At 45.0% G+C, this 20,796-nt stretch overlaps 1 protein-coding gene across 6 annotated transcripts in view; it reads right to left on the bottom strand.

Moving 5' to 3' along the window:
• Window positions 1-698: 698 nt before the first annotated feature.
• The window catches only part of GPRASP1 (G protein-coupled receptor associated sorting protein 1), a 49,372-nt gene continuing 29,274 nt past the window's right edge, over window positions 699-20,796 (bottom strand). For 3 of the 6 annotated variants that reach the window (XM_070502338.1, XM_070502337.1, XM_070502339.1), the window contains exons 4-7: window positions 7,741-7,827; window positions 7,126-7,193; window positions 6,694-6,770; window positions 699-6,381 (exon numbers count right to left, since the gene is read on the bottom strand). In XM_070502338.1, coding sequence (XP_070358439.1) covers window positions 1,888-6,060 — 4,173 coding nt within the window. In that variant the 5' untranslated portion in view covers window positions 6,061-6,381; window positions 6,694-6,770; window positions 7,126-7,193; window positions 7,741-7,827 and the 3' untranslated portion in view covers window positions 699-1,887. Of the gene's footprint in view, window positions 6,382-6,693; window positions 6,771-7,125; window positions 7,194-7,740; window positions 7,828-8,349; window positions 8,599-20,796 lie in introns of those variants that run through there. The other 3 variants (XM_044763946.2, XM_070502341.1, XM_070502340.1) reach the window with 3 other exon arrangements.

Below are 20,796 nucleotides of genomic sequence, written 5' to 3'. Positions count from 1 at the left end.
CAGTCGTCAGGTGTGTGTCCTTCCTCTCCCTTTTCCAAGCAACGCACCCCTCTGCTCGCCCAAGTGAGGGCGTGGTCACATGACCCGCTGTCAGCCCCACATGACCCAGCGCTCAGCTTGGGTGCTGCAGCCCTGCAGCGCTGGACAGCAGAATCTTCTGCCGCTGGGATTGAGCTGCCTGCTAGAAGAACCTGAAGCTCCTGACCACGGTGAAGACAGAGAGCTGGAAGGCAGGCTGGATTTGGAGCCAAAGCTTCCAGCCCTAGGCCTTGCTCTGCAGGAGCACAGGGCTGGCGAGGAACACTCCATGAGGAGTTTGGAGACAACTGACTTTTAATATCCTGTATAAACTTGGGACGGACACACACACACACACACGCTCTGTCTTGAAAAATACTGATAGGCAAACCAAACATTCAAACTCCAATTTCTACCACCAGGATGATCCCTGTTAACACTTGCCCTTTGTGAAAGGAGGAGGCAAAACTGCCACTTTGCCCTACTTCCATAAACCTTGACTACTAGAACCGGGTAGGAAAAATGTACTTTGCACCCTGATACAAACCAAAATAACAGGGTCACCATGTCTGGTTCTTTCCCTGAAAATAATAAAACTTTGTATATTTCCCCTTAGCCTGGACTCCTGCCCCCTCAAACCAACTTTATCCCTGACTTTCGCCCCTGTCTGAAGATATGTTATTACCTTTGTAAATGCAAAAAATGTGTAGCATGAATTCAGGAACTTTGGAAATTTTAGTTTATTCCCTTTAAATAATTACGCATTTTCATTTGGCACACCAGTCCTTCCAAAGTTGTAGTCTCTCACGCTTCCTTATTAGCTTGACATGTCTTATATCGTTGAAGAATTTTCCATAACCAGATACTAAAAATTTGCATAAATGTGGTCCATTTCCGCACATTTACTTTTATAACAGGATCATACTTTCCATATACGATACCAGTCTTTTCTATCTCACCAAATATAGAAAGCATCAGAGCTTTTCTTAGTCAATTTAAAAAACCTATACATCATCACTTTTAGTGGCCATATGGTATTACCTTAAGACTTTCCATGGGAACCACTATGAAGAAATGGTCTTCCTGACTCAAACTGGTGTGCTTTCCTGTCTTAGTCTTTAAACCTTTAGGCAGCATCGAAAGAACACCCAGACTTTGATCTGCAAAATGCAACTTCTCAACTCTTCAAAACTTACTTCATCCTCTATATTCCTTAATACACTCCTCCCAGCCACTCCAGGCAGACTGGATACCTCACTACCATGGGAACACTTTTGCCAGCTCCATGCTTTTCTTCATAGCACGCAACCTATTTCCTACATTTCACAGCCCAACTTAATGGGGTCATTTTTCTTTGAAGCATGCTCTGAGTAGCAGCCCATGGTAATCCTTGCATTTAAAGCTATGGGAATAGGCTTTTTCAAGGTGTATATTATTCATACAGTAATCATCTCTATGTGTTCATATTTTATCTTTGCATCTATATTTTAAGTTCAAGGAGAAGGGTGATTTCTGCCAACTTTAACAAAGAACTTTATTGAAAACACATACAAGACTCAAATAGAATTCACTACACTAGAACAACAATCAGAAGGGTAGCTTACTTATGATGGCTCAGTTCACTATAAGCTTAAACACCAAATGTCACAATCTGGACATAAAGACAAATATCAACAAATCTGTTTTCACAGTTCTAATACTCATTTGGCATCAGAAGAATGATCCAGCTCATACACAGAGTTGGGCAAAGTTAGTATCAGCATTAAAGATGTATATTACAACACAGAACCAACTGTGAAAACCAAAGCATTATTCAAGGATCATTAACTCAGGAACATAAGGACAATCAGAGGCAAGTGACTAATCATACTAATTTTCTTGGTCTTCCTCAGGGTTATTTTGATCATCTGTTTTGCCTTGCAGTTCCTTAGCAAATTCCTCAACTTCATGGAAGGCAGAAATAAGTGGCTCAAGGCTGAAATCATCATCAGTGAACAACATTACCTCCTTTTTGATATTGTTACCAATATTTTCAAACATTGCTAGAACAACTTGAATATTGTCATTTGTCTCTTTCCTCTTAAAAAGCTCCATAAATTCTGACATTGCTTCAGCACTGAGTAGTACTTTTGTCATGACAGGATTTTCAGATAAATTCAGTAGCATTTTCAGAACATGAAACCTTGTTTTGGTATTGCCCATGGCTAGTAAGGAAAGAAACCCAGACATATATTTGGTAACCAGCATGTGATAGTCAGTGGTTGTAGTGAGATGTCTAAGCATTTTTATTCCAGATAGCTGCTCAGGGGAATCCAAAATACAAGCAAGGGTTTCTTCACATACTTGACATATGTATGTCTGAATCATGTTTAGATCTGGATAAGGTGGAACCATGTGAATCATATTTTCCAAAAAACTTGTCCTAACTCGGGAGGAGGGATAATTGAGCAAGGTTTCAATAAGCGAGACAACACCTGAATCCCGAATGAAATCTCGGGTAAATTGAGAAGCACTTCTCATACCCATTGCAATTTTAGATATTTCATGAATAAAAGGATCTCGAATTTTGTCCATTAATAGAAGGAGTTCTTCAAACTCTGCAGTACCAATTTTAAGCTCACACTGTATGCAGCTGCAGGACCAAGTCTCAGGCTCTGCACTCTCCCTGGCCCTAAGATGCTCCCGAATTTCCCTGACTGACCGGTAGGACGGATCATACTGAAATGGGAACTCAGACTCAGGCTGATCAGACTGAAGCAGAGACTCCTGCTCTTCCCCTTCTAGACCCTGTTTCATGTACCTGGGTTTTCCTCCAAACATTTCAGAGAATAGAGACGCTGCTTCTTTTGGAAATCTAAAGGGGCTTGGGGATGGGAAGCCAACCCTACCCCATGGACCAGGCTTGAACTTAACAGTGACCTCCTCCCAGCTCTGGGGCCTGTGTGAAGCATCAGGCTCTTGCTCAGTTGAATACCTGGACCTGCAAATGGCTCTGAACACAGGGTTAGGATTTGATTCAAAACGGGCCTCATCTCCTGCCCAGAACCAGGACCCCACTATGGTCTCATCTTCCTCAGCTGCTGTCTTGCACTCACAGTTGGTTCCACTGCCAGTCCTGTTATTGGGCTCATCTTTAGCTCCAAACCCAGATCCAACAACTGCCCCGTCCTCATTTTCTGGCCTGGACTCACAGGTGGCCACAGTTCCTGTTTTGTTAACAGCCTTGTCTCCAGACCAGAACCAGGACTCAACAATCATCTCTTCATCATCCTCTGGCTTGGATGCACAGTATGTCTCTGCTTCTACAATGGCTTCTTTTGCAGGCCAGAACCAGGATCCAAAAATGGTTTCCTTTTCAGTCCTTGACCTGGTGTCTTCTATTGCCTGAGGCCCAACCTCTACACTGTCTTCTTCTTCAGCCCAGAACCAAGACCCAACAATGATTTCCTCCACCTCGGTTCCAGGCTTGGACTCAAAACTGGCCCCTGCCTCCAGACTCGCCTCTTCTTCAGCCCAGAACCAGGGCCCAAAGATGACTTCCTCCTCTTCGGCTTCTGGACTGGATTTGCTGCAAAAGCCAGGCTCCTTTCTAAGGGCCCCTTCCCTGGCCCAGAACCAAGACCCAACAATAGCTTCCTCCTCAGCTGCGAGCCTGTCCTGTTCTCTAGCCTCAGCTGCCATCCTGAGCTTGTCCTCTTCCCTAGGCCAGAACCAAGAATCAATAATGTCTTCCTCCTCAGCATAGGACCTGGATTCTTCTCTGTCTATAGCCTCTATAATGGCTTCATCCCCTTTCCAGAACGAGGACGTAATCATGGTCTCTCCCTTGGTCAGCGGCTTGGCCTCTTCTCCAGTCCAATCATCTATACTATCCTCTTCTGTAGCCCATAACCAGGGTCCTATAATGGTCTCTGGCCTTGTGTATTTTCTGGAGCAGAACCATGACTCAACAGTGTCCTGTTCCTCCTCTGACCTAGACTTCCACCTGCCTCCATTGGCAGGATACATACAGGGATTTTCTTCCGCCCAGATGCAAGACTCAATATTGATCTCTTCAGGCTCTGTCATAAATTTGCATCTGGTACCAGCCCCATACTTCACACTGACCTCTTCTGTGGTCCCAAACCAAGATGATGAAATAATTTCTTCCTTGTCCTCCAGGCTAGACTTATTGCTGACTTCAGCCTCCACACAAGTGTCTACTCCAGCCCAGAACCAAGATCCAATCATGGGTTCCTCCTCCTCAGCCCCTGACATGGCGTCACTGCTGACTTCAGCCCCAGAATCCACCTGGGCCTGGTTTCCAGCCCAAAACCAGGACCCAAATATTGTCTCTTCTTCAGCTCCTGGACTGGCCTCTTCTCTAAACTCAGCTTCTATACTGACTTCTTCTCTAGCCCAGAAGCAGGGACCAGTGACCTCTTCTTCCTCAGACCTAGGCCTGGACCCACACCTAGTCCCAACAGCAGCTTTCACACTGTCCTCATCATTGACCCAAAACCATGACCCAAAAATGGTCTCTTCCTCAGCCTCTAGGGTGGTTTCTTCACTAGCCCAAAAGCAGGAACTGGCAATGACCTTTGTTTTCTCATCTGCTAGCAGAGATTTGGAAGTGGCCTCAACCCCAGTCTCCATACTGGTCTTTTCCCCAGCCCCAAGCATAGAATTGCCAATAGGTTCCTGCTCAGTTCTTGGTCTGGATTTACTGCTGGCCTCAGTCCCCATATTGGTCTCTTTTTCAGCCCAGAACCAACTGCCAACAATGGACTCATCCTCCACTTGAAAACTGGACTTGACGCTGGCCCCACCCACTATGCTGGATTCTTCTGCAGCCCAGAACCAGGTCCCAATGAGGAACTGATCATCTGACCCGGCTTCTTGCTTGTCCCTGGCTCTGGCCTTGGTTTTGGCCTCTTCCTTTGCCATTGCTCTGGTCCTGGCCTCTTTCTTGGACTTCGGCCTTGACAAGTTACTAGCCTCTTCTCCAGGCCAGAACCAGGACTCTTTTTTGATGACATCTATAGACTCAGGCATGAAATTAACAGAAGCTTCTCGCTTGGCCTTGTGCCTGACCCTCACATTGGCCCCTTTCCTAGCTCTGGGTTTGGACCCGGATTTGGCCTCTTCTCCAGGCCAGAACCAGTAGTTCAAATTGTTCTCACATTCAGACCCAGAACCGAACTCAGAGTCTTCTTTCTTGGACCTAAACCTGGACCTGCTATTGGTCTCTTCCCTGGGCCTGGACGAGATACTGGTCTTTCCGCTGGCCCAGAACAAGGATGTCTTAAAAGATTCATCCTCAGAACCAGAACTGGACACAACATAGAGCTCCTGATTGGTTTTGGGCCTAGACAAAACCTCTTTTTTGGCCATGTGCCTCGACCTGGTACTGGCCTTTATCCCGTCCCTAGGATGAAACCTTGTACTCACATCTTCTCCACTCCAGAACCAGGAACTCAGAGAAGATCCATCCACCCATCTGAAATTACAATTGTGAGAGGCCTCTTGTTTGTATGTAGGCCTAGGACAGCACCAGGACCCGACATTGGTCTCCTCTGACCCGAACAAAGGCTGGATTCCTGACTGGCACTTGACCTTAGTGCCGGGAAACGACTCAGTATCCACATTAAACAATTCCCTATCCATAGACAAGGTCTTAGTTGTAGCAACTGACTCAGACTCAGTACTGACGAATGCACAGGCTATGGCATTGGTCTGGGACACTCCCTCTGTCTTCAACATTGCCTCAGCATCAAACTCAGCCTGGATGTGTGAATGAGCTTCATGCTTGGGCATTGCCCCAGCCTCAGTTTTAGGATGTGTCCCACCTCCTGTTATGGCCACAGTTTTTGGCCTTGCCCCAGACATACCCTTGGACTCAGTTTTGGGCTTTTCCCCAGGCATCACCTGGGCCTGGGTCCTAACTTTGGGTCTGACCACCATTGGGACTTCATTCTCTCTCTCAGGCCCACCCCCAACCTCTTCTCCAGCCTTCTTTCCAGGCTTGGCCTGGGCACCAGGCTCAATCTCGGCCCCAGTCATAGTACAAGTTACAGAGAAGGCTCAGTTAAATACTCCTACCCCAGTCTCAGCCTCTACCACAGATCTGTGAGTTTTGTATCTTCACACTCTGATCCTTCAGCGATTCAGGAGATGATACAGTAGGAAACGAGTTAGAGTCAAGCCAGTCCAGCCGTCAACCAGCCTCCTCCTCAAGCCCAGCCTCAGCCAATATTACAGACAGTGCAGCAGAAGCACAACCAAGCTGGGGAAGGACGGATGGTTCCCAGGTGGGTGCAGACCTCTGGAGGACGGTAGTCAGCAGCAATTCCAACACCACCAGAGCTGCCACTGGAGGTGGATCTGGGGAGACAGAATGACATGAGACTTTGAGTCTCTTCCAATTGTGTCACTCCATGCAGAGACTCAGAGACTGGACCTTGAATGCTTGGTGAGACAGTCCGACTATAACAAAGTTTTTCTGTCACCCTTATTTGGCCTACACTCTTCACCCCTAGAGCTGCCACAGTACTTTGCCTGCTACAAAACATGTGTGAGGTTGGAGAGAAATGGGCAATGGGAGAGGCTGAGAACCTCCAGACTAGAGCCTAATCACTCCGGGGCCTGCGTTGGTCTCCACTCCTGGCCCAAAGTTGTACCCACTCTCATACCAACCTGCACTGATGTGGGGCAATTCCCCCTCCTTGCCTTGTTCCAGTGATATTAAGCTCTACAGCAGACAGCAGGCCACCCTACAGACACATAAACACACAGGAAAAAATGGAGGCTGAATGCTTGGTTGACAGGCAGACACCCTGACCCCTGACATTTGTAAACATCTCCCTTTCAGTTTAAGGGTCCAGTTTGTCTAACGTTTCCTGTCTCCTGGTTCCTGCTCTCAGGTTTTCTGCTCCCATTCACAGCCCAATCCACACCCACCCCAATATTCCTAATACCTCCTGCAGGAAATGGACAAGGGATGCTGCAGCATTGTGCAAATCTACCACACAGCAGGAGAGGAAAATCAAAGCCACCAAACTGGATCAAAGACACCTGCCACGATCTTACTCTGTAGCTGTCCCCTGCATTGCCCCTCTTCACACCAACCTCCAGCGATTTGAGCCAGTCTCTTCCTCCTTTCTTTCCCTGCAGCGGCGATGAGCCTTAAAGCAGGCCTATGGACAAAGAAGCGAAAAATAAGACAGACAGGAAATAACAGCAGCAACTGACTGCTTGGTAGATAGACCAACAGAAAGAACAGGACTACTCATATTATCGATTTTTTAACATTTAGTGTCCAGTTGGTAGAATGTTCTTTAACGTAGGCCCTCTGTTTCAGGTTTCTGGATAACTCCTCCTCTTCACATCACACTCTTCTCATCACCCTCTTCTCCAATTCTGAGGATTCACCACTAGGTGTTCACAATCCCTTGTGCTGCACAACATAAATTGGGGGGAATACCCAGCATATTCTAGAAAATAGATTTTGAACTGGTATTTGTAATTATGACTCCCTTGTCACATCAACTTCCAAAACCATCTTTTCACGCCTCCAACTTGAGGAGAGAGGGGAAGGAAGGCAATGGAAGTGCCTAGAAATCTGGTAGAGAGAGAAGTTCTAGGAGGTATTCCTGGATGCTTGACCTGCTCTGGTCGCAGTCAGCCCACCCCCATTGGGGTCTCCAGTCAATGGCGTCTGCCCACCGTCCCATCCCCACACACCTCCACAAATCCAGGCTATTTTCCTGCTCCTCCTTTGTCGCAAGCCTCTCCTCTAGCGATGCACCCTGCAGCCTCAAGTCGTCAGACCTACCGTGCAAACAGGAGACTTCGGCATTAACGGGGCGCCACTGGGAAGCGACAGGACCCCGGACGCGGCCCTTTCCACGATCCGGGCCCAGAAGACCCAGCGCCACTGGCCCGCTCTCGCCGGCATGGCGCCGAGCTCGCGCGCCCCCCACCCCGGCCCCGCGGCCTCCCCGCGGCCTCCCCGCGCCCCCCGCCCCCGCCCCGCCATTCTCTCGCAGCAGCCCCCCAGCCCCCTCCCCGCACAGACACCGCCGAGGGCGGGGCGCTGGCGCGAGGCGCCTCCAGAGGAGCCCCAGGAGCCTCTCGGGAGCCTCTCCGGCGCCCCCGCGCCCCGGCCCGCGCCACTCGCCGCCGCCGCCGCAGCGCCACGGCTCCCCCAGCGCTGGCGCGCTGCGCACCGCTCTCGGCGACCGGCTCCGACCGCCTCGGCGGCTCCTCGCCAGGCTGCCGGGGGCTGGAGGGCGGGCTGCACGCCGAGTAACGGCGGGGCCACCCCCGCGCCCCCACCACACCCCCACTTGCCTCTCTCGACTCCGGCGCAGGCCGCCGGCCTGCCCTCCTCTCCGAGCGCCTCGCGCGCCTGCCCACCGCCCTCCGTGTGGCCCACTCGCACACAGGCTGCCTGCCCCCTGCGCCGCTGCACCAAAATGGGAGGGGGCTGCGCAGGCGGCGGCACGAACCGCTCGCGGGGAGGGGTGTCGGGTAAGGGGGCGGAGGGATATGGCACCAACGGGCTCGACGCCCCTCCCAGGCCCACCATAGTTCCGACCCAGAGAGGGCGGGGCAGGGAGGCGCTCCCGCCAAGGGGCGGGCCGAGGCTAGCCCGCCTAACTACACCTCCAGGGCCACCTAAGTGGCGACCACCCCCTCCCTTCCACCACTACAATAGAGGGGACCGGCGGGTGGGTGGCGCTGGGGGCCAGGATGGGGAGGTAGGGAGGCGCCGCGCCGCAGGGAGCAGCGGATGGACACAAACAGCCCCTCGGGGGGGGGGGGTGTGGGAGTGGGTGTGTGTGTGTGTGTGTGTGTGTGATCCCCCAGACTGCTTTCTGGCTGCCCACCTCCCCCTCCCCTCGCGCCCGCCATCCTTCTGGGATGCTGATGGGAGAGGGGCTCTGAGGACCGCAGGTGGGGAGGCGAGAGGCCATTTAAGGCCAGACCGCCCCCCGAGGTTCTGGGGACCCCTCCCAAGTTCTTTCATTGCTTCTGGCGGCTGCGGAGAGGTGGGAGGTGGGAGGGGGTCCCATGGAGGCTTCACCACTGTCCCTCTTCCCGAGGAAGGCACACCTAGACCTCTGACTCCAGCGAAGAAACTGTTGGTCTGCGCCCACAGTCATTCATTCTTTCTGCCACACTGCTTTCTTTCTCATTCGAAATGGTAACACACTGGACCATTTCGCGGTCCCCGTGATGAGGATTTTTAGGCTGGTTAATTAAAACTGCAGATGAGAAGCAGGCTCCGAGGAGCAGAGTTTGCTTGCTCTTTGTTGAGAAACATTTACATCTGTAAGGGAAACCTCCATCTGTAAAGATGCCTCCCTCTCTGTGCCAGGAAGAAGGCGGGATGGCCTTATCTCTGGAAACTCTTAATGGGGAAGGCAAGGACTTAAGTTGTTTACTGTCTGGCAACCTCATGTAACTGCACCCCCTCCCATTGTTTTTAGCTGAATATAATATTTAAGCCGTGACTTCTGCCATTTATGCAATCCGGTTTGATTCTTATCTAAAAGTTGTGGGACCGCTCAATGGGCAGACCCTATGGGCACTGATACCATTTTAACTTTTTTACATATTCTTTCCTTTGTCTTGTAAAGAGATAACTCACGTACCTATGCCTTAAATTTAGCCTTACTCTCCACCCGTGTTGGCAGCAGAAGTGGCAGCAGTAGCTGCCCTTCCTGCCCGGGGGTCCTGTCCCCACGCAGCAGCTCTGACTGCTCATGGGTCCTGTCCCCATGCTGGCAGCAGCAGCAGCTCCCCATGCCAGCAGCAGAGGCAGCAGCAGCAGCATGCCAGCACCAGCTCTGCCTGCCCATGGGTCCTGTCCCCATGCTATTCCACACTATTCTCTAAAGAGCACTACTGCCAGATCTTGAGGGTCCAAGAAATCTTTCGTTCGACTCCTCGGCTCACTGACCCCGCATCACCCACAGTTGCTCAAGAAAGAGGCCTTTCCCTGTCAGGACCTGCACTGGGTCATACAAGCCTCTTTCTCTGTTGCCCCACAACCCCGTTGTCAGGCACCAGGTAGGGCTGCGCCTGTCTCCTCTTCCACTGTTCTGTCAGGTCTTCTGTGGCAGTCACATCCTAGCTCTCCTGATCTTTGGCAGTGTGGAAATGGGGCAGAGCTTACAACTAGCTTGGATCTCAGCCACCTGCCCTACACACCTGTGTAGTTTCCCCAATCATTCCTGGAGAAGGCCCCATCATGCACCCACTTCCCCAAGACAGAAACCTGGTGGTTCTTGAATCCTGTTTCCTTCACCCCTACATCCTTCCTCTAGTCTTGGGCCCCTCCTTTCTGTGCTCCATGGGGCAAACAGAGCAAAGGTGGTTAAGCACAACTGTGGTTGAGTACAAACCTGCTGGCACTGTTGCCGGTTTTCAAACCCAAGTAAATGGCCCTCTCACTGTGGTAGGCTGAATAAAGCTCCCCCAAAGATGTTCTTGTCCTGTTGTCCAGAAGCTGTAAATATGTGATGTTTGGTGGCAAAGGAGAATGAAGGTTGCAGAAGGAATTAACATTGCTAATGAGCTGAATTTAAAATAAGAATGCACTTGCTTTTCCTGGCCAACACAATTGCAAGGGTACTTTAAATGTGGAAGAGGCAGGCAGAATAATCAGTGTCACAGTGAAGCAGCATGAGAAAGACTTCACAGGCCCACAGGCCCCTTGCTGGTTTTGAAGATGGAAGGAAGCCAGAGGCCAAGGAATGCAGGCAGCCCCAGAAGCTGGAAAAAGCAAGGAGACATATTCTTCCCAGACCCCCTCGGAGGAATGAAGCCCTGCCATCACCTTTATTTTAGACCAGTGAGACCCTTTTTCAGATTTCCAACCTCCAGGACCGAATTCACTCACCATCCTCATAAAGTCCATTCCCCTTGGCTTTATTTACTGGGGCTTCAGCCCCTGGGTGGATCAATTTTGGGGTTCATCTCTCACCACTATGACCACCCTCTCCAGCAATCCTCTTCTCTCTGTTTTCCAAAGAAGGGAGATTTTTGCAGTGGCTTTTGAGGCTTACTTGGAGAAAGTCTCTGTTACCGTACCAGGTTTGTTTTTGCCTGCTGCCTGGAAGGCCAAACACTGAGACGCTGAGATTATAGCAGTGAGAGGGTATTAATCACAAGGCAGCCATGTAAGGAAGTGAGAGCATGAGTCTCAAATCTGCTTCCCTGAAAATAGGGACTCAGGGATATTTATGGGATGGGGGGGCAAGGTTGTCTGAAATGTGGAGATAGGTGATGTGGAGGCAAGGTTGTCTGAAATGTGGAGATAGGAGATGTGGAGGTGAGGAGAGGTGAGGTAACTAATGATGTGTGCAAGCAGACTTCATGCCTCTTCATAGGATGCAAGTTCACAAAATGTCAGTGTTAGCATGATCTGAGGGTGGAGTTTTTAGCCTCTTGATGTCAAAAGCTCGCCTATTGGACATCTGCACGGGCTCAGTTGATGAGTTGGTGGTCTCAACCGGCCTGAAGTGGACAAAGGGGTTCTAATTCCTGAAAAAAACAGCTTACACACCCGTTACCATGGTGACCCAGGCTCCAGGGAGACATTATCTATAGGAACCTAGTGGGAATCAGATAGCATAGTGCCTAAACAGCACAGTTAATAATGGGCGGGGGAACAATTAAAAGTTGTAATCAGTAATTGCAAAAAGGAAAAAAACTTTAGTTATTACCTACTTGATCAGCAATAGCTAACTGGTTTGGTGGTTTCAATCCCTCCTATTCTTTGGTCATTTCTGATTCTTGATGGATTCAGGGTGATGACCTATCTAGCTGCTTCCTGCTGAATTCGGGCATAGATTTTGGTTAGAGGAATGAAACTGTCTAGCACTCATTTGGAAATATTCTCTTGTTCCCGGCTTCAGATTGCCATTTTGTGTTATCAGAATTTTGTACCTTGGTCAACAGTTTTGGAAGAACATCTAAAGTCACATTTTATAATCAAGTATTGGACCACAAGGATAAGAAGTATAGACAACCCAAATTTTAACAGTCCATGAAAAATAGACCTAAACCCAGTGGGGCCTCCATCTGGTCTCCAGGTGGGGGCAGACATCTGGTCTCAGTTCCTGATAGTCTTTTGTTTTACTGGATATGCATCAGAGACCAGAGCAATGCCCTACACCCTGATCTTTCAGTTGTCATTGTTGATGGCTATCAGCATAGACTCTCTGCCTAGGGGTCATCACATTCCTAAGGAACTCAAAAGAACAAAGTCACCAACTTATAGCAGCTGGGAGGGACCGTAAAATCTATGGAGCATGTCTGGGTTAGTTAGTCAGAGGTCATTCAAATTTACAATATGGTTTCTTTTCTACAATATGGCTTCCCTTATGTCAACCTTGTGTTGAGCTGGTATCATCTCTATTACCTGAAAATCACTGATGTTTTCCAGATGAAAAGGGAATCATATTCTTACCATGAATTTTCATATCAGCATTTATTAGTTTTAGGTATTTATTATAACTGTGCAATATTTAGCTGACAGGAAAAAACACCATCTGGAGATGACTCTACACAATATGTGGTGAGAATGGATGTCAATTTTCGGAGGAAGACCTCTTTTACTGTGCTGCTTAAGTAGCCTTAGCTGAATTGGTGACTTTTTTTTTTCTCTATTCCACAGTATACTCTCTTGGGTGAATGCCAGGCTTGAAGAACGGAGTCTGAGCACTGCTGGGATCTGTGGTGAGTGAATCTCTTTGGCTCCCTGAACTGCTCCTTCTCTTTCTTAAAGTTACTTGTGTTTTTCATTCATTCAACAAGTATATATTTAGTACCTGTTTTGTTCTAGGCACTGAGGATGCAGTAGAAACAAAACAGAAAGAAATTTCTATTCTTGTGGAGCTTACATTCACTTATGGTTTCTATTTTTTAAAATTTCCTATCCTAAAAGTTTACAGTCTTACCAACTCAAGCTTCTTTGGTAATTCTTGAAGTACTGGGATATTGATTCCAAGATATTTGCTGACAGGGGAGTGGACCTACTAAAAGTTGACTGATTTTACTGTGAGACTTTGAAATATCTGTTGAATAATTTGTTCTCAATTCATTTACAGAACAGGCACTATTACTGATTAACATTCATTGAATGGAGAAAATCCTATTTTAAGCTCTTTATGTGTTAACTGTATATATCAGATAGGTTAAGTGTCATCTTTAAATTCAGAAAGCAAATAAAATATTAAAAGAGGATGCTGACCTATGTCTGTCTGACCGCTAAGAAATAGTCTATTTATTTCATCCTAAAATGGATTCCTGTATGATTGCAACAGCCATAGTTCCATTCCCCAGTGTCTCCACTAGCACCTGTGTAACCCTGAGTAATCTCTGAAATCTACATTTCTGTAGATTAAGCTTTTGCCTGACATTAAGCTTTTGATTACCAAGGCATCCATTTCAAAAGACATCCATCTTGAATAGACATATTGCCAGCTGTAAGACATAGCTACTAGCAAAACAACCAGATAAAGAACTAGGCCACCCCCACCCATGAAGTTCCCTCTTTCAGAAAGCCCTGCATAACCTAAATAACTGAGCCCTTGGGTGACTCCACTTGCTTTTTCCTTCCTGCACCCTACTTCCAGCTTTTATGCTTTAAATTAGCCAATAAAGAGTGAATCTGTGGAATTCTAGGCTCCCTACCCTTGGACCCTAATAAAGGCAGAGCCTCAGGTTCCTTTTCTCCCTAAGCCCCCTAACAGGCATTCCTAACTGAGGGCATTACCATCAATAAACTCGGGACCTATGGAACAGTTTCAGAACCAAATAACCCCTAATCATTAAGCCTGGGATACAGAAACAGCTATGCTCCTTCATCATACCTACAGCTCTGCCCCAACACCACTCCTCCCTCCCACATACATGTACGTGAACTTTCACATTGGCATATCCCTTGCCTGTGCAGCTTGAATGTTCTCCTCTTGTCTACCTCAGTCACCCTGGTCATGGACCTGTTTTTGCCCATTTAGCTTAATTTGCCTCTCTTCTCTCTTTCATATGCCTCAGGCAAACTTTCCTTCTGGGATCTCCTTTTTGTCCAAGGTTGAGCCAAACTCTGTGCATTCTTAGAATGTATTCATTCTCCTATCCCTGAGTGTCAGGAGCTTTACACAGTAACTCAAGTCTCTTGCAGTTGGGACCAGGTAGGCTGGTTGGGTTCTTGTGAACTAACTCATGAAAATTGGCTCAACAGATGTCTACTTTCAGTAGAGGCTGAAGAGCCTCTGGGAAAGATTGCAACCTGTGTCTACTACTTGAGACAAGGCGCATCTGGAGAACTCATGGGGAGGCATGACACAAGAATATTCTCAAGTCACATTTGGAGTGGGTTCTGCTTTAAGTAAATTCATCCTGAGGGAAAAAAGAGCCAAGTGCAATGACCTCAGCCCAGGAACAATGCTTTGCCTTTAGAGGAATATAACTATTCTAATGGCAGCAGTGGGATTAGGACTCCTGTTTTTTCCTGTTCTAACACCTGCCCTCAACTGTATGTCTCTCGCAGCAAAGGCACGTTCATAAAGAATCCCAGAAAGAACTATTTGCAAATAAATTCTGTAACTCTCTGGCATGCAGATCCCACTTTAAGTTTAAAGTTTGTACTTTAAAGTTTGGGCTTTAAAGTTTGGGCTATACTCATCTCTGACATCATGAAGACTCTGAGTATGGGTAGTGGTTGGGAAAATTAGAGGGAGAAGTTGGAAAGACTTAAGTGCTTGACAGTAAAGCTTAGTATGGCAACAATACCCAGAAAAATAATGTGAAAACTATCAAAACTCAGGACTTGGGAAATACCCCTTGAGGATTTCTAGAACTAAAAAGACTGTTGAGGTAAGATTATTAGCCTTGCAGGGAGAAGAAATCTTGAATTTCCACAATTCCAGCAAATACTGACCACTAATTGAATGTCAAACTGCTTTTCAAAATAGAAAAAAAATGAGAAGTCCAGAGTACCTTTTTTTATGTTTCTCATTACTTAACCATCACTTACTCCCTCACTATGATGGATGGGGCATCATCATAGCCTGTGTCCAGCCAGCAAAATTGGAAGAAAAGAGTAGAGGTAGTCTGCCTGCTTCTTAAAATCCTTGGTCAAGAAAAGTTATTATTTCCACTCACATTCCACTGACTGGAATTCAATCACCACTTATTGAAAATCCTATCTGTTCACAAGCTGTACTAGGACAACTGGATATCCACATGCAAAAGAATAAAGTCATCTTAGCATACTAGGAATAGAGCAGAACTTCCTTGACTTGATAAAGAACATCTACAAAAACCCAACAGCTATCATCATATTTAATGGTTAGAAACTAGAAGCTTTATGTTAAGGTCAGGAAAAAGTCAAGAATATCCCCTCTCACTATTTCTTTTCAACATTGTACTGGAGTTCCTAGCTAATGCATTAAGATCAGAAAAGAATATAAAAGGGATACAGATTGGGAAGAAGAAATAAAACTGTCTTTGTTCACAGATGATATAATTGTCTATGTAGAAAATCTGAAAGAATAGACCAGAAAACTCCTGGAACTAGTAAGTGATTTCAGCAAGGTTAGAGGCTAAGGTTAATATACAAAAGTCAATTGCTTTCCTATATACCAGCAATTAACAAGTGAACTTTGAAATTAGTAACACAATACCCTTCATATTAGCACCCCTGAAAATGAAGTACATAGGTATAAATCTCACAAATATGTACAAGATCTATATGAGGAAAACTACAAAACTTTGATGAAAGAAATCACAGAAGAACTAAATACATAGAGAGATATTCTATGTTCATGGAAAGACTCAATATTGTCAAGATATCAGTTCTTCCCAATCTGATCTACAGATTCAATGCAATCACAATCAAAATCCCAGTGATTTATTTTGTAGATATTAACAAACTGATACTAAAGTTTATATGAAGAGGCAAAAGACCCAGAATAGCCAACTCAATATTGAAGAAGAACAGAGTCAGAGGACTTATATTACCTAACTTCAATACTTACTATAAAGTTACGGTAACCAAGACATTCCATGTTCATGAATAAGTAGACTCAGTATTGTTAAGACATCAGTTCCTCCCAACTCGATGCATAGATTCAACACAATTCCAACAAAAAATCCAAGCAAATTATTTTGTGGATACTGAAAAACTTATTCAAAAGTTTATATGGAATGGCAAACTAACCCCTACAAAATAGCGAACACAATATTGAAGGACAAGAATAAAGTCGGAAACTGACACTACCTGACATCAAGACTTAGTACAAAGCTACAATCATCAAGATAGTGTGGTATTGGTGAAAGAATAGACAAACAAATCAATAGAACATTTTGAGAGCCCAGAAATATACATACACAATATGGGAAACTGATCTTCAACAAAGGTGAAAAGACAATTCAATGGAGAAAGGATGTTCTTTCCAACAATTGTGTGTAACAAAGGGACATCTATATGTAAAGAAAGTGAATCTATATACAGAGCTTACACATTTCACAAAAATGAACTCAAAATGGATCATAGACCTAAATGTAAATAAAAGTACAAACTTTTAGAGGACAATGTAAGAGAAAATCTGGATCACTTTAGGTTTTGAGATTTTTTTTCAAGCTTTATTGAGATATAATTGACATGCAATCTTGTGTAAGTTTAAGATGTAAAATGTGATAATTTGATATGCATATATTGTGAAATGATTAGCACAGTGGACTCAGTTAACACCTCTATCACCTCACATAATTACCATTTCATTTTTGTGGTGAGAACATTTAAGATCTACTCTCTTAGCAACTTTCAAGTATACAATACAGTATTGTTAACAATAGTCACCATGCAGTACATTAGATTCTCAGGACTTGCTAATCTTATAATTGGAAGTTTGTATCCTTTGACTGACATCACTCCATTTCCCCAAACCCCTAGCCCCTTGCAACCACAAATCTACTCACTGTTTCTATGAGTTCAACTTTTAAAATTCCACATATAAGTGAGATTGTATAGTATTAGCCTTTCTCTGTCTGACTTATTTCACTTAGCATATGCCCTCAAGGTCCATTCATGTTGTCACAAATGGCAGGATTTCCTTCTTTCTCACATTTTCTTTGTCCATTCACCCATCAATAGATTCTTAGGTTGTTTCTCTGTCTTGGCTATTTTGCATAATGCTGCCATGAACATGAGGGTGCATATGGGTGCAGGATCTCTTCAAGATCTTGATTTCATTTCCTTTAGATATATACATTTTTAGTGGGATTGCTGGATCATATGGCGGTTCAATTTTTAATTTTTTGACGAATCCCCATACAATAGTAGCTATACCAATTTACATTCCCAACAAAAATGCACAAGGCTTCCCTTTTCTCTACATCTTCATCAAGACATGTTATCTCATTGCTTTGATGATAGCCATTCTAACAGGTGTAAGGTGATAGCTCCTTGTGGTTTTGATTTGCATTTCCCTGATGATTAGTGGTGCTGAGCATCTTCCCACATAACTGTTGGCCATTAGTATGTTTTCTCTGGAAAATGTCTGTTCAGTTTCTTTGCCCCTTTTTAAATTGGATTATTTGTTTTGTTTTGTTTTTGCTATTGAGTTGTATGAGTTCTTCATATATTTTGGATATTAATCCTTTATCAGATATATGGTTTGCAAATATTTTCTCCCATTCTGTAGGCGTTTTCATTTTTTTTTTAAAGGTTGGCACCTGAGCTAACATCTGTTGCCAATCTGCTTCTTTTTTTTTTCTTCTTCTCCCCAAAGCCTCCCAGTACATAGTTGTATATTCTAGCTGTATGCTACTGCTCTGCTATGTGGGACACCACCTCAGCATGGCTTGATGAGCAGTGTTAGGTCCGTGCAGGCGCCGAACCAGCGAAACTCTGGGCCGTGGAGGTGGAGCGCACAAACTTAACCCCTCAGCTACAGGGCCGGCCCCTGCCTTTTCATTTTATTGATTGTTTCTTTTGCTGTGCAGAAGCTTTTTAGTTTGAAGTAGTTCCACTGCTTATTTTTGCTTTTGTTGCTTTTGCTATTGGTGTCATATCTAAAAAATCATTGCCCAGCCAATGTCAAGGAGCTTTTTCTTTATGTTTTCTTCAAGGAGTTTTACAGTTTCAGGTCTTATGTTTAAGCCTTTAATCCGTTTCAAAGTAATTTTTGCAAGTGGTGAAAAATAGAGCTCCAATTTCATTCTTTTGCATATGGATATCCAGTTTTCCAAGCAGCATTTATTGAAAAGACTATCCTTTCTCCATTGAATATTCTTGGCTTCCTTGTCAAATATCAGTTGACCTTATATTCATGGGTTTATTTCTGGGCTCTCAATTCTGTTCATTGGTCTATGTATCTATTTTTATGCCAGGACCATACTGTTTTGATTACTATAGCCTTATAATAAAGTTTGAAATCAGGAAATGTGATGCCTCCAGCTTTGTTTTTCTTTCTCAGGACTGTTTTTGGCTGTTTGTGGTTCCATACAAGTTTTAGAATAATTTTTTCTATTTCTGTGAAAAATGACATTGGAATTTTGATAGAGATTGCACTGAATCTATAGACGGCTTTGGGTAGTATCAACATTTTAACAATATCAATTCTTCCACTCCATGAGCATGGGATATTTTTCCATTTATTTGTGTCTTCTTCAGTTTCTTTCATCAAGTCTTAAGAGTTTTTCAGTGTACAGATTTTTCACCTCCTAGGTTAAATTTATTGCCAAGTATTTAATTTTTTTTTCTGCTATTGAGAAGGGAATTATTTTCTTTCTTTCATTTTCAGATACTTTCTTGTTAGTGTATAGAAATGCAACTGATTTCTGTATCTTGATTTTGTATTCTGCAACTTTACTGAATTTGTTGACTAGTTCTAACAGTTTTTTGGTGGAGTCTTTAGGATTTTTTATATATAAGATGATATCATCTGCAAACAGAGACAGTTTTACTTCTTTCTTTCCAATTTGGATGAGTTTATTTCTTTTTCTTGCCTAATTGCTTGGGCCAGGACTTCCAGTGCTGTGTTGCATAGGAGTGGACACTTTCATTTTGTTCCTAATCGTAGAGGAAAACCTTTCATCATGGAGTAGGATGCCCTGGGTTTCTCCTATTATGTTGATGTATGTTCATTTTGTACTCAATTTGTTGAGAGTTTTTAATATGAATGGAAGTTGAATTTTGTCAAATGCTTTTTCTGCATCTATTGAGATGATCATATAATTTGTATCTTTCATTCTATTAATGTGGTGTATCACATTTATTGATTTGCATAGGTTGAACTATTCTTGCACCTCAGGGATAAATCCCACTTGATTGTGGTTTATGAGCCTTTTAGTTGGTATTGAATTTGGTTTGTTAAAGTTTTGTTGAGAATTTTTGCATCTATATTTATCAGGGATATTGGTCTGTAGTTTTCTTTTCTTGCAGTATCCTTGTCTGACTTTGGTATCAAGGCAATGCTGGTCTTATAAAATGAGTTTGAAAATGTCCCCTCCTCTTCTATTTTTTTGGAAGAGTTTGAGAAGGATTGGCATTAATTCTTTTTAAAATGTTTGGTAGAATTCACCAGGGAAACCATCTGGTCCTGGGCTTTTCTTTATGAGCAGATTTTTTGTTTATTGATTCAATCTCTTTCCTTTGGTGGTGTCATGTTTCCTTTGCTGGCATCATGTTTCCTTGATTTTTTTATGTTCCTTGAAGTCTTGCATTGCTGTCTTTGTATTTAAAGTAATAGTCACCTCCTTCAGTCTTTACTGACTTCAGGGAGGAACACTTTCTGTGAGTCCTCCTAGGGATTCTGAAACTTTCTGACCTTCTACGGATACACCTGCTCCTCACTTCTTGCTCCCTCTTGTGGCAGAATTCATAAGTTTGTATGTCTTTTCTCAGTCCTGCAATGCACCAGACAGTCTCCCTTTTGCTTTCCTAAGGACAAAGCTAAATCTCAAGTTTGTGGTCTCTCCCTGGCCCACAGATTCAGGCTGGCTTTTTGTGTATGCTCAATAGCCATCTGCCAGAGTTCACTCTCGCCATCTTTGGCAGGACAAAGAGAGTGGGCCACAGGGTGGGGTTTGTGTGGGTGAAGCAAGCAGAGTGCTGCAGTGTCAGTGGGCCAGTTGTGGGGATCTTCAGGTGAGATGTCCCAAGTAGCTTGTGGGTTGTCTTCTTGATGGAGTCCATGAAGTAGTAGGATCTATGTCCCTTTAATGCCCTCCAAGAGTCCTATGTGCGGCTCTCCCAATCTCTTCCCACCTCCCAGTCATCCAGCTCATGACTCAGTATTCTGGATGGGACAAGAGAGAAGCCAGCTTCTTTGGCAGTGTCTCACAAAGCTGGGGAAGCCAGGCACTCATTAACATCCTCTCACTTTCCCCTACAGGAGAAATGACTGGCCAAGAAGGCCTCTCTTGGAATTGAGGAGTACTGCTTTGGGCAGGGGTGATGCAGGTAAAGTCAAAATGTTACTCTTTCTCTCCCTAATGCATCCAAACTCATATTGTTTTGCTCTAATGGTGTGCTGGAACTTCTCTGTTGCAAACGTGGACTTCCACAAAAGGTCTTTTGACCATGGCTGATTGTCTCATCCACGGGTGATTGACAGTGTTCTCCAGGGGATCCCAGACCACGGCTGAGAGGGTCTGGAGCCAGTGCATGAGTCACTGCAGGGTCTACAGCTGGGACCGAGACGTCTATATGGTTATTGCCTGAGGCATGAATGGACGAGACTCCTCCCTGGTCCCTTGGCATATAATGTTGGGTCC

This window comes from Equus asinus, chromosome X, assembly GCF_041296235.1.
Source record: "Equus asinus isolate D_3611 breed Donkey chromosome X, EquAss-T2T_v2, whole genome shotgun sequence".
In the NCBI taxonomy this organism is placed as follows: Eukaryota; Metazoa; Chordata; class Mammalia; order Perissodactyla; family Equidae; genus Equus; species Equus asinus.
The sequence above is the reverse complement of the archived record's forward strand: the minus strand, read 5'-3'. Positions and strand labels throughout refer to the sequence as shown.